This window comes from Pyrus communis, chromosome 3 (genome assembly GCF_041283825.1).
Source record: "Pyrus communis isolate YQ-2024b chromosome 3, ASM4128382v1, whole genome shotgun sequence".
NCBI classification, from domain to species: Eukaryota; Viridiplantae; Streptophyta; class Magnoliopsida; order Rosales; family Rosaceae; genus Pyrus; species Pyrus communis.
Window position 1 is genome coordinate 8,264,450 of NC_142567.1, and position 14,702 is coordinate 8,279,151.

Sequence of the window (14,702 nt, forward strand, 5' to 3'; positions counted from 1 at the left end):
TAAATCAATGATGAGGGAAAAAAATGTGCCACGTCTAGGTGAGTTCTACTCCACTAAGCATTACTTTGGGAAAAATCAAATGAAACTTTTCTTAAGAACAATCAATAACGTGCACGATGTAGACATGTTAAATGTAAGCCAGAGGATATGGATTAGCCACATTCAAATGACTGAAAAAATAACATTCACAAGAACTTAATTTTGAAAGTTAATTGTAAATCTAACAGAAAAGCACCAAGAGGAAAACATCACACAACCCATTGATGATCTTGCTGTAGAAAACCAAGATCCACAGTTTCTAAATATCTCTCATATATTGATTAATCAGATAATCTTACAATGATGCAGCAGTGTATATATAGACAGTACACTGCTCTTACAATTACAATTATATCCCTGTCTAATCTATTTATTTACATAAGAATCATAACAAACATTTAACTGATTTTACTTGACTCTTTACACCCCCTCAAGCTGAACTTGGAGGCATCGAAAGGTCCAAGGGCAAGCTTGGATTGCAGATACAGAAACCTAGATTTAGACAGAGATTTGGTATGAATATCAGCTAACTGATCTTGAGAACACACATACTGGACTTTGAGTAGATTAGCAAGGACCAACTCTCGAATATAATGGTAATCAAGTTCAATATGCTTGGTGCGAGCATGAAAGACTGGATTGGATGCAAGGGATATGGCAGACAGATTATCACACCAGAGAGAAGGGACTTGAGGAAGCTGGAGACCAAGATCTTTGAACACTTTGCAAATCCAGGTGATTTCAGCGGCTGTGTGCGCTAATGATCTGTATTCGGCTTCAGTGGAGGAACGAGCAACCGTGGGTTGCTTCTTAGCACTCCAGCTAATAAGATTGGATCCCAGGAATATGCAATAGCCACTAGTAGATCGACGATCAAATGGACAGCCAGCCCAATCAGCATCAGAATAGGCAGTAAGATGAACATTACCTTTCGTGAACCACAAACCATGACTGACTGTGGCTTTGAGGAATCTGAGAATACGTTTGGCTGCTTGAAGATGGGGTTCGCGGGGAGCATGCATAAATTGACAGACTTGATTGACAGCAAAGGATAAATCAGGTCGTGTCCAAGTTAAGTATTGCAAAGCACCCACAATAGATCGGTATTCTGCTGGATCAGGTAACAAGGGACCAGTGTGATCGAGTTTGAGAGAGCCAAGAGGAGTGAGGCATGGTTTAGCACCATCCATGCGGGTCTTGTGAAGTAAGTCAAAAATATACTTGCTTTGATGTAAGAAAAGACCAGCAGCAGATCGCTGAACCTCAAGACCCAAAAAATAGTGCAAAGGGCCTAAATCCTTCACGGGAAAAACAGTACTTAGTGTCTGAATGAACCGTTGACAAACTGCAGGATTTGGACCTGTGACAAGTATGTCATCGACATACACCAAGACAAAAACAGGAACAGATTCTTGGAGCACAAATAAAGAAGCATCAGATTGAGATTGATGAAAACCCAAGGACTGAAGTACGGCAAATAATTTGTCAAACCAGGCCCGAGGGGCTTGTTTCAATCCATACAAGGATTTACGAAGCTTGCAGACATGAGTCGGATAATTGGGATCACTGAAACCAGGAGGTTGCTACATGTAGACATCTTCTTGAAGGTCACCGTGCAGAAAAGCATTACTGATATCCAATTGATTGAGAAACCAGTCATATTGAACTGCAAGAGATATAAGAATCCGAATGGTGACAGGTTTTGCAACAGGACTAAATGTTTCCTTGTAATCCAAACCAGCTTGCTGATGAAATCCTTTGGCCACAAGCCGAGCTTTGTAACGGTCTATAGTACCATTTGGATGTTTCTTAACTCGAAACACCCACTTACATCCAACAATATTTTGTTGGGAGGTAAAAGGAACGAGAGACCAAGTGCCGGTGGACTGCAGAGCATTTAGTTCATCCTGCATAGCAGCCCTCCAGTGAGCATGTTTTGAGGCCTGAAGATAAGTGGTGGGAAGAATATCAACCGTATCAGGTAAAGGGTGTTTGGTGGCGGAGTAGGCTTTCGGTTTAGAGATACCAGCTTTGGATCTAGTGAGCATAGGATGAGTATTAGGGGCAGAAGAAGGATTCACTGAAACATCAACAGGTACTGGAAGATCCCCAGGAGGTACTGGAACATCAACAGGTACTGAAGGATCCGCTGGAGATACAGGAACATTAACAGATACTAGAGGATGCACGGGAGGTACAGAGTGAGCAGCAGGTATTGTGAATTGCAGATTGACAGATGAATTCATTGGAGAAGTATCAGCAAGAACATGAGGGGCACCAGGAAAGTCAGATGATAAACTCTGAAAGGGAAAGGTAGTCTCGTCAAAGAGTACATGCCGAGAGATATATACCCGTTGTGTAACTGGATCAAGACAACGATACCCCTTGTGTTGAAGACTGTACCCAAGGAAAACACAGGATTTACTCTTGCTGGCCAACTTAGATGTAGTATAAGGTTTGAGCCAGGGATAACAACAGCAACCAAAAATCTTGAGTCGAGAATAATCTGGAGGAGTGCCAAAGAGGAGTTCCCAAGGGGACTGCAGTACACCACCAAGGGGAAGGCGATTAATTAGATATGTAGCAGTGGAAAAAGCTTCAACCCAAAACATATGAGGCACTTGAGATTGCACGAAGAGTGTACGAGCAGTTTCAACTAAATGACGATGTTTCCGTTCAACACATCCATTCTGCTCAGGAGTATGAGGACAGCTAAACTGTTGCAAAATGCCATGAAGTTTAAGAAAATTCTGAAATTGATGACTGGTAAACTCACCCCCTGAATCAGAGCGAACAACTTTTATTTTATTACCAAGAGTGTTCTCTACATAGGACTTGTACTCCACAAAAGTTGAAAATACAGACGACTTGGACTTTAAGGGAAAAAAACCAACTATACTTGCTGTGATCATCAACAATAAGCAAGTAATATCTATAGCCACTCACTGATACAACAGGAGATGGTCCCCAGACATCACAGTGCAACAAATCGAGACTTTTAGTAGATACAGATTGATGAGTACCAAAAGGAAGCTTGTGATTCTTTGCTAAAGCACAGTCTTTGCAGGAGAAGGCCAGAGAAGAGTTGCCGTGAACAACAACTTTATTGGTAGACAAGACTTTTCGAAAAATAGCAGAAGATGGATGACCAAGGCGGCTGTGCCATATGCGAACATTAGCAGAGGTACTTACAAGTGCAGTAGGAGTATGAGTGACAGGAGAGAGATCAGATGAACCATGAAGCGGAAAGAAGCCATCTTTAACTTGGCCCCGCAAAAGCGTCCTCCCCGTAAAACGATCCTTGACAGAGGATCCATGAATGTCAAGTGTTAATGAACAATCATTATCTTTAATAAATTGATAAGCAGAGAGAAGACTATGTTTCATTTGAGGCACATGAAGAACATTTTGCAATTTAAACGAGTGAGCAGGAGTATGCAAAATAGAGGTGCCAATATGATCTATAGACAGACCTTTACCATCTCCGATGTACACCTTGTCTTCACCATGGTAGGGAGTAGGAGATTGAATATGTGATATATCATTCGTAATGTGAGAGGTAGCACCCGAATCAATGAGCCAAGGATTGGAGGACTTTGCAGTATAGTGAGCACACATGGCATCAAGTTTAGCTGGAGGAAACTTGCCTGAGATTTCGGGATTCATTCTGTCGAAGCAATCAAGAGCTTCATGACTAGTAGAGCCACAAATTTGACAAGAAGTTTTGGGTCCTGAAGAGGAAACATGACGATTGAATCCAGAATTATAAGATCCTCGAGTGAAACCAGAGTTGAAATTCCCACGATTGGAACCACGATTATAGCTGCGATTAGAACCACGGTTAAAGCCTCGGGTAGAACCACGATTGTAGCCTCTGTTAGAATTATACCGAAAAGAATTCTGAAGTGGTGAAGCTCCAGGATTGTGAGCAGCAAGAGCTTGTGGTGGTGTAGGAAGGAGAGGCGGTTGACTTTGCACAGAGAAGGCATGAAAGGGCTCAGAAGAGGAAAGTTTCTTGCGACGCTCCATGGACAACTCCTTAGCGAGCAACAGGCCATGTAATTCATCCAACGAAGTAGAAGAAAGGCGAAGTAAGATGGAATCAGTGAAAGATTCAAAATCATCAGTAAGACCTGCAAGAGTCGCAGCAATGAGATCACGATCAGTAACAGATGCACCAGCGGCAGTGAGAGAATCAGAGATCTCCTTGATTTGTTGAAGATAGTCAGCCATGGATTGAGAGCCTTTCTGAACATTTTGAAGCTTCGAACGCAATTGATGAATATGTACATCTGAGATACCACCAAAACGCTGCTCAAGCTTGAGCCAGAGAGCACGAGCAGAGGAGACACCGACTGTGAACGGAATAATTTCCTCAGAGAGCGTCGAATTGAACCAGATAAGTAAATTCTGATCTTTCTCATACCATTGCTCAAAACCTGGATTGATGGAGCGATCTGGAAGAAAGGGAGATGGACAAGGCTCAGTGCCATCAACAATCCCTAGAAGCTTGTAGCGACGGAGAATCGGAGCAAACAAAGCTCGCCACGGCAGATAATTGGATCGCCGGAGCTTGATCGGAACCATACTGCCAATGTTCTGAATCGTGAGAGAATTATACATCTGAGAGGTATTGAGATTTGGGGAAGAGGAATTAGGGTTTGAGGGAGGCACCGACTCAATTGGAGAAGAAGAATCGGAGGGAGACGCCATCAAGATTCAAGAAAAGGAAGCAAGAATCTGAATCGGAGGAGAACAACACTTCAAACAAGCACGACGAAGAAGACGATCGGAGAAGACGATCAGAGAAGAGCGGAAGAAGGCAGGATCGAAGAAGCCGTGAGGCGGTGTGGCGATGATACCATGTAGAAAACCAAGATCCACAGTTTCTAAATATCTCTCATATATTGATTAATCAGATAATCTTACAATGATGCAGCAGTGTATATATAGACAGTACACTGCTCTTACAATTACAATTATATCCCTGTCTAATCTATTTATTTACATAAGAATCATAACAAACATTTAACTGATTTTACTTGACTCTTTACTTGCAAGCATTGACAATAAAGCACTACTATAAGTTACATTTAAGATTCCTCCTTATATTTCCTTGACCAGTGGACAAAAACCACCAAAAACAGAAAAATCACCACCCTAGCTATGAAAAATCACCACCCTAGCTATGAACAACTCCCACTCAAAGATGAGTTTAAGAAATAAGTTTAATTAGATTCAAATGATTTTGACGTATAATTTTGCATGGGTAATGTTAAGGAGACCAAATTTTTGAACCAAATTGTGGAAATCAAATGACTTGATTGTTGATGATTGGATTATTAATTAAATGTCAATTAATGTGCATATTTTCTATTGATGACACATCATTTGGTTTAAAAATTTGTATTCATTTTGCGAAGGAGTAATGTTAAGTAGATCAATTTTTTAAACCAAATTTGTAAACCATGTGATATGTCACTAATAAAAAATAAGTACACTAATCAATACTTAAATAATAATCCACAACCCCACTTATACAGTTTATAAAATTCAATTTAAATAATTAATCTCTTTAACATTTTCCCGAAGAGGCCTATGATTTGATCCTTCCATTGGCTGTGTAACTCTGTTGAAACCATAAAACACATCAACAGAGATTTTTTTTATCATGTATCATAAAACACACAGTAATCACAAATAACAAGAAAATTATGATCACATATATATTAAAAGAATTATTACTTTGCGTTGTGACAAATTCAAAAAACAATATTCCACAAATTTTGAATTTTGAGATAAAACTCTAATTAGACAAAAATACATAAACCAATACACCATGTTTCTCGACATTAGAAGAACATTTATCTTGAAAAAAAGTGTTGATGATCCCAAGGTGTGGAAGTCTCAAAGACCGCCCTCTCTCCAAACCAAGCAATGTCATGTGGTAAGATACTGCAGTTTCATCTTCCCAATTAACACATTCAAGTAAAAGTACAATTTGTTAAAGGACAACGCAATCTTCGCCTAAAATACAGAAAAATGAAAAATATATGCAAACCTTGAATTCATGGAAATTAATTGAAATTAAAAGCACACTTCCACTCTTTGTTTTGTTCTATGCAGCAATTATAAATGAGGAGCTTCAAGTTCAACGAGAGCATAAAAAATAATAAAAATAAAACATTTCAGCAGCAATAAAATAATTAATTAATAAATATAACTACCCACTTTGATTGAAATTATACAATTGGTATATTTTCTAGCTGACATATAGTTCAAGGTAATTTCATTTTTGCTCAATGTGACACAGATTTTAACAAATTTAAAACCTCCTGAAACCGTGAAATATTCGAAGATCCTTTGTTCAACTAAAAGACTAAAATATTACATCAGACACTTACAAATATCAGTTTCATGCCTTATTTCTGTGACTTAACACTAAGAAACTGTAAATCTTTCTTGCATATACTTCTACGTATCGAGGAATTCTTCCTTACTATGTCCGTCAACCCGTGTGTGATAGGGAGGAATGTCATCTAATGTTTCTTCTGTAGGCAGTATGTACTTGCAGGAAACTTTGCCAAAAAGTTGATGAAGCCAAAGAAAACGAAAGAAGGTTATGTTGTCAAACAAAAATGTCGCATTTGAACCGTTACCTAACTCTATAATCTTCGCGTTGCTGAAACTATATGAGTGTTCAAATGCCACTAGCTATCGGGTTGCAAACGGGCTATCCGGGAGATTAAGTCCTTGACTGCCACAAAAATGAAAGGGAAAATGAAGCAACGACACCCCCTTGTCAGAAAACCAATACAAACACGAACAATCATTGACAGACGATAAATAGAACAATGCGAAGATTTAAAACCTTCCATCGGAAGAAGAAAATTAACTCATCAAACATGATATACCTATCATGGTCAGTGTAATTGGTATCTGTATGCTTGGGTTTATCATCACTTGTAGACCCACTGTTTAGAGCATACAACAGATTATTGAAACATTCTGCAGACGGGAAGTTGAAATTATCTGCATGCACTACAACAATAAGAAATATACCAAGAAGAAAGAAAAACATGGAGTACTAAATTAAAATGGTAAAAGAAGAAAAATGGCTTGCAGACAACTTAAAGACTTGAAATGAATTACAAACCTTCTGATACTTTTAGCCCATCCATGAAGTAACTGGATTGCGGCTGACTGGCCACAGGCTTTTGCACAAAACGCAGCTCTGCCAGCCTCCTCCTCTCAATTTCAAGTGCATATTCTTGTTCCTCCAAAAGCTTCTTCCTTAACAATCTAGAGTTATCACTGCTTCTTGACACTAAAACAATTTGTGCATTAGCAAAAATAAGTACTCCGTCACCAATTGAACAAAATACGCAATTAATTTGATAAAAGAATAAAATAAAATAAAAGCAAATAACCAAATATCGCAAAAAAATCTAAAAGAATTTATTGTCACCATATCTAAGGTCGGTATAAACATAAACCTATATTGTTTTAACGATTTGAGAAATTTCAGGTGCTACTCACTCGAATAGAACTCGGATTCCATGTCCGTATAGTGTGGAGAATAATATGCTGTAGGTTCCATTCTCTCTTGGTACTTTCTGCACAAAGCAAAGACATGTGAAATTGAAAAAGAGGGTCATTAACACGGAAGAGAAAAAAAGGCCTTCCAGCATCATTTTAACTGAAGCTAAGATCTTAGAGGCAAGAAAAGTATTTGCACTAATGCAAGCTATTTCACAAGTAGAGAATTAAAGACAGCTTTACCAACTGTATTGAAGAATTCTACGAACTGTTGGATATATATGGAGTGAAAAATCTTATCACAATTTCGGTTATACAAAATCTCATGGAGGTTTTCATGTTACAGTTTCCACTGATTACTTTGAGAAGTTTGACTTAGGATGTACAAATCTAAACATAACAATAGGAAAATTTACCTATCAACAAGCTTTGATTTTTCCCTATAAGGCTTCACGAGAACACGAGCCCCACAAACATAATGCGGATTTCCCTTTGCCAAAATTGTTTTCACAGTATCGGCATGGACAAAGGTTACAAACCCGAACATCCTTTTCTGTTGGCATGGAATTCTTACATCTTCAACAGGACCAAAAGTGCTGCAAAGAAAACCAGCAAAATGAGAAAACTATTAAACCCTGAAAATATATACCTAAAGAAGCCTGAAATCCTTGTTTCAAAGAGAAAACCAAAAATTAGACTAACTTGAAGTAGTTTGAGACTTCATCTTCACTGAAAGTGCTCTCGGATGGAAACGTTAGATAAATTTGTCGCGAACCGCTAACAATAGGACCAGGACCACCTTTTTCATTCTGATTTTCCATGTATTTTGCAGAGTCTTCCGACAAAATTACAGCATGCTGCCCATGAGGCCTGTAAGTAACACAAAGGCACTGGTTATGTACCAATATCTGAAAGACTATCAGTCAATCAATCACAAAACACTGAAAAGGGGCCAAATTTTGCACCTGTCAATCAGCCGAATACTGTTTCCAAGTCGAGCGAGAAGCCTTGTCAAACTGTAACCAGCCTTGCCATGTCTCTGGCTTTCAGTTAGGTAGCCTTCTGCCTGAAGAGATTTTCCATATCTCTCATAATACATCATTGGCAGAGAAGCAATTGAAATAGGAATCCCTCTTCTTGATCGAAGAACCTCGGTGATTTCCCACTCCAACTTCTCACGAGACCCCGGTGACAAAACATGATCATCATTAAGGCCATCATTTCCATAGAAACTATCAGAAATCACTTGTCCATGGTAATACCTACAGCTACTTCCATGCTTACAAAAGCCCTTATTGAAATAGTGACATATCTTAACTGGAAAATCACCGAGGCTTGAAATCCTTCTACCATTTCTAGCACTTAAGCTGCACATTTCAGCATCCCTGTAAAAGTAATCGTTAGAGAATCCTGAAATCCCAGAATTAACTGATTCCATTTGATCCTCCAAACTCAAAAACTGAGCCTGGTTTTGCAGCACAGCAATAGAGTCAGGGCAACCCAATGGGATAAAATCCGGGCTGTGCCTATCAATTAGTTGCCGATCCCAACATGAAGTTGGGACTTGAAAGGCTGCCGGAGATGAGAAATGCCTAGACAAAATAGGCGAATATGGTGTGAAAGCACCTGTTGTCCGGTTCAAGGAAGGTGAAAGTGGGGATGACACTGATTTGGTAGCCAACTGCTGAAGTTCAGCCTTGGCTGTCAGTATCACTTGGTGAATCAAGTGTTCCGGAGCCATAGCCAACCGAGCCATGTCCTGCTCGCCATGGTCTTGTAAAAGAAGAAAGCCAATAATCTTCGTAGCATTTTCGGGTTCTAGTTTCTGGATTCTATTGTAAACAGCGGTTGTTGACACAGAAAAATCCATCATCAATCTATTCACTGCCAAAGAATATACATATTGCAAAGTTCAACTCTCTGAAAAAATGCCCAAAAACACCGGAAATTCATAACCAAGAAAATAAAAGCATAAACCAAGAGAAAACATGTGATATATAGAACATTACCCTTCAATGGGGCGAATAGAAGAAAATCAATGCTCTCAATATACCAGTGATGTACGAACAGAAATATGACTAAAATACAGAATCTAAACCCTAATATTTGTGAAGAAATACTAAAAATCTAACAGCACTAGGTCAAAGATTCAGTGAACCAAAGATTTTGAGGTTTCTTTCTCTTCTGTCGATTTTTCCTCCTTTTTCTTTGCATCCATAAAAGGAAAATATAATAAATTAAAATAAAATATAATCCAATACAACAATAGAAAAGCTGTAAAGATTATGAGAACAGAGCAGAGCGAGAAATGGACATTTCTCCAAATCTGCATAAATATGATTTAAATAAAAATAACATGCTTAAATATTGTAATTTCCATATTTAATCCCAGGGAACAACCAAAACCATAAACAAAGAGAATATTTGGAAAAATTCAACTTACCTTTCAGAAAAGATTGCACTTGCACAGCATATATAGTGTGTCTTCAAGCACAGAAACTATTGGAACCAAAAATCATTCCCCTTTTTTGGAAAAAATTACATTACGCCAACCAACAATATTCTTGACAGTAAAATGACATGGTGCAACTTTTAAACATAAAATGTCTCAGAAGTTGAATTCTTTTCCAACTCAAAAACCCAGTTAAAAATAATCGAAAACAAAACTAGAAGTTATCATGATAATTAAGAGGGGATTTAAAAAAAAAAAAAGTTGATTTATTTGATAAACCGATAAGCAAAACACATATTTGTCTTTATCAAAACAACAAAAACATTATTTGTACTATAAAATCTTTGTGAAAACCCTAAAAATTCAAAGCTTAGAATATTTTTTTTCTGCAAGAACGGAATCAACAGAGTGAATAAATAACGTGGATGCAAAAATACTCACCAATTCATTCAGTCCAACTGCAGCAAAAACTAGTCAGAGGCTCAGAAGAAGGAGCACAAAAATCAAACGAGTCTATATTTAGTACTACTTTCTCGTATACCTATTTTGTCACTGAACTTATCCAAAAATATAAATAATGTCTCATTTCAAAATCATATATGTACTGACAAAAATGATGCTTTAAAGCGCACATTTTGAGAGTTCAAATAAAAAAGGATAACTTGAATTAAAATTAATATTTATCATAATCTAGAGATTGTGCACACTAGATTGTTTAAACTTTTTGTGAATAGATTTTAAAAAGTTCACAGGTGGATATTCTATAATCACAAAAAAATAGGCAACAAATTTTCCATGATTTTCGAATCTGTTCATAACTGTTTTCAAAGTTTGAAACTATTCCAAACCCCATAAATATAAGCAATGATTCGGCCATGCATTCTCATATCAGGTTAATTTAAATGTATTTTTAAAATAACTGAAATTATTTTTTGATAAAAAAAATAATCTTCAAAATACATTTCTTAATAAAATATAAATAAATCTTTAAAATACACTTGAAGTACCTCTCGTTATTTATATTTAAAAATGCAAAGTGCTTCAAGTGTTTTTTTATAACCACAAAAATTTTCTATAAAAACATTTTAAGTCATTTTAAAAACAATGCAAACGAGTGGTTAACTTTTCTAATCCTCTCTTTCTTTATGTTTAATAATTTTATCTACGCTGTTGTTATTAAAAAATCATAAACATAAAATGTATTGAAAAATGAATAATTAAAAAAGTATTATTCGTTATTCGAAAACAAATGTGCTAAAATTCCAAACTAGACATGTGCGCAAACTGCAACTGTCACATTCCAGCCCAGGGAGGATCACTTCCCGGGTCCGCTCCACCATCGTAGCACGATATTGTCCGCTTTGGGCTTACCATTCCCTCACGGTTTTGTTTTTGGGAACTCACGAGCAAATTCCCAGTGGGTCACCCATCATGGGATTGCTCAAGCCCCCTTCTCGCTTAACTTCGGAGTTCCTACGGAACCCGAAGCCAATGAGCTCCCAAAAGGCCTCGTGCTAGGTAAGGATGGGAATATACATTTAAAAAATCACTCCCCTGGGCGATGTGGGATGTCACAATCCACCCGCCTTAGGGGCCCGACGTCCTCGTCGGCACACACGCGACCAGGGTTAGGTTCTGATACCAAATTGTCACATCCCGGCCCAGGGCGGATCACTTCCCGGGCCCGCTCCACCACCGTAGCACGATATTGTCCGCTTTGGGCTTACCATTCCCTCACGGTTTTGTTTTTGGGAACTCACGAGCAACTTCTCAGTGGGTCACCCATCATGGGATTGCTCAAGCCCCCTTCTCGCTTAACTTCGGAGTTCCTACGGAACCCGAAGCCAGTGAGCTCCCAAAAGGCCTCGTGCTAGGTAAGGATGGGAATATACATATAAGGATCACTCCCCTGGACGATGTGGGTTATCACAGCAACTCTTTAAAACTGAGTTGCAAGTTATGTGTTTCGTGCTTTGCTAATAGAGTATGGTCCGTTGAATCTTCCTTGAGATCAGCATGACAAGATTTCAAGGGTGTGGCTCCACGTGGGAAGTTTATACCTTAGGTCCTAAGAGCATGCAGCACAGCAGTTTCACTTAGATTTTCGGTGCACACAAATCTTCACGTAATTTAATTATGACAGTCACTTAGATTTTCCTTTGAACTATTTAACCTAAGTGTTAAAAATAAAATAAAAAGTAAAACTCTTTTTGTAGACTAAAATTTAGAGAGAAGAAGGGAGGTGCGGCATGGAATGGGAGAAAAGTTTGAGGAATTTTTTGTGTATGATACTCCTTATGTCTAATGTCTCCAATCACAATTATAGTAGGAAGGTAATAACTTAATCTCTAAGTAGTACAAAATCTAATAAGAAAGATTATCTAGATCTTGAATGTTTGTTATATGATGTGTCACCAATAAGAAACAAGTACGTTAATCGATACTTAATTAATAATTCAATCATCTACAGCCACATCATTTAGTTTACAAATTTGATTTAAAAAATTTGGTCTATCTAGCATTACTCATAATCTCTACTTATAATTTACACAACCACACAATATTAAATATTAGAAAATGTCATTATAATCCTTGAAGAACTACCTTCGAGACTATAAACTTGTGTTAGATTGAAGTATATTTTAGTCCCTAATTACCTCATTTATTAATTATATTTTGATGTTTGATTTCTTGTTTTTCTTCCTAATTTTAAAATATTAATTGTGTGATGACCTGTCCCTAATTTTCCAATTTTATAAATTTCAAAAGAGTGAATTTATGAAAATGCCACTAGAGGCGAGATCGTTGACTTTCATTGACTGTCATTTAGTGGCGTGTATGGGCTATCACTTTACCGTATTCTCGAAGTACTCGACAGTACGAATGCGTAGGCGCAAGAGAAATCGAAGCCAGGGTTATGAAATTAGTTGAGAGAAGAGGAATGGAGAGAGAGACAAATGAGAGGAGGAGGAAAATAGAGATGGGGGAAAGAATTGCCCATTCAGGAAAGGAGAACAGGGAGCGAAAAGAGGATGATGGACCAACTAGAAGAAGGAGGTGAGGAGATGACCAATGGGAGGAAAAAAACAAGGAGGGAAAGGAGATAAGAGGGAGAGCAGCCAACCAGGGCTGGATCCCCTTGACCCGGTTTCTAGCGGCTTCTTCCGTCGCCATTTTCGTCTATTTTCTAATGAGTTGGAGTCTTACACCACCACCATTCGACTCAATGACATTCCCTCTTCAAATTCCACACAAACTTGACGGCAGTTAGTGGAGATTTCACGACGAACTCATACCGTCTTCTTCGATGAGTCCGAGGGCACCCACGGTGGTTTTTTGCCGTTTCTGCAGTCACCATTGTTGACCACCACCATGGTTCCACTCCTTGTGAACCTAGGAACAAGTCTCAAGCCTTGGTTGGTGCGTGAAAGCATCGGAGACAACGAATCGACAACCACCATTTTCTAAGGTTTCCAGCGAGTTCGTGGCGAATTGAGGCTTTTTCGGACCAAATTGGACTTGTCCATAGTATAAAAATTGCTCCACTCATTGAGATCTTCATTCCTGTAAAATTTGGGAATTTTTGGAGTTGTTTGATTTTTCGACAAGTCGAGGCGGCCGACCGCCACGTGTGGCGACTTGTGGCCAGTGAGCCGATGCTGCTTTGTTAAGTTAAATTCGATATTCTTATTTCAATTTGATCACTGTTTGTTATAGTTCGTTAGTTTGAACCTAAAATGGAATACTACGATACTTGACCATTTTATGATTCGACAATCCGACCATTGGATCGTCACCAAACCTTAATACGTTATAGTACGTAATATTTAAGGATATTAGGAATTGATGGGTCAGGAACTTGTCGTACGGATCTTCCTGGATGGGTTTTCTAAGTTTGTAAACCTAAACGTCGGCCGTCACTTAATTTTGGTGATTGACGGGGATCCGATCGTTGGATCATTCCGAAACTTTAGGATGTTGTTCTAAAAGCTTATTGAAACTCTTGGTAAGTTACGAATTGGAAATTCAAGGTACTAATCTTCCAGATCGAGTTACGTAGGGTTGTGGACCCTACTGTCGACCTTTAACTGACAGTTGACTTTTGGTCAATGGGTTACAAATCATTCTAGAACGTCTTTGGGGATGTGTTTTATGTAAGTTATGTGTTCTATCGATAAGAATTCTGAGATGTGATTTGATAATTGTTCTAGGTGACGATCGTTTGTGACGCCTCGATATTCGTGCTAGGGAGTTGTAAATATATATATATATATATATATATATAAATGATTGATAGTTTCCATTTATGCATTTGAAAAAGAATTTCTTACATATGCGTGGATTAGACTAAAGTTTATAAGAATTAGCAAAATGATGGAATTTATGAAATATGCTAAATCCTACGGGATGTGCAGGTAAGTTTATTATGTTGACTAAAATTATTGAATTGTTATGGCATGCTTATATTTATGTAGTCTGCTCATCATTGTTGCACCCTGGTGTTAGTGCTCGTTCAGGGCCAAGGCCTTTCACGTGTATGTTCACCTCCTTATTACACGCTCGCCTTGGATCCAAGTAAGTGCCAGTCATGTCGTACGTGTTGTATTTGGCAACTCCGACTTGTAGGTGACCACAAATAGCATCAGTCTTCACGCGATTATAGCACTAGAGC

The 14,702-nt window shown here is 38.2% G+C and overlaps 1 protein-coding gene across 1 annotated transcript; it reads right to left on the bottom strand.

Annotated features, from left to right (window-relative positions):
* Positions 1–6,233: 6,233 nt before the first annotated feature.
* Positions 6,234–10,439, bottom strand: LOC137714812 (zinc finger CCCH domain-containing protein 18-like). The gene is made up of 8 exons (XM_088690867.1): positions 10,022–10,439; positions 8,544–9,462; positions 8,281–8,448; positions 7,995–8,174; positions 7,579–7,655; positions 7,196–7,366; positions 6,954–7,071; positions 6,234–6,837 (listed from the first exon to the last, which is right to left on the bottom strand). Exons 2-8 carry the CDS (start codon positions 9,449–9,451, stop codon positions 6,750–6,752), a joined length of 1,710 nt encoding a protein of 569 aa, XP_088546993.1. The 5' UTR covers positions 9,452–9,462; positions 10,022–10,439; the 3' UTR covers positions 6,234–6,749.
* Positions 10,440–14,702: the final 4,263 nt, after the last annotated feature.

Coding starts and splice junctions, on each gene's coding strand:
- LOC137714812 (XM_088690867.1), bottom strand. CDS start 9,451: ATGATGGATTTTTCTGTGTCAACAACCGCTGTTTACAATAGAATCCAG. Junction 8,175..8,280: donor GAAGTCTCAAACTACTTCAA/GTTAGTCTAATT, acceptor TTTTCTTTGCAG/CACTTTTGGTCCTGTTGAAG. Junction 6,838..6,953: donor AATTACACTGACCATGATAG/GTATATCATGTT, acceptor TTTTCTGACAAG/GGGGTGTCGTTGCTTCATTT.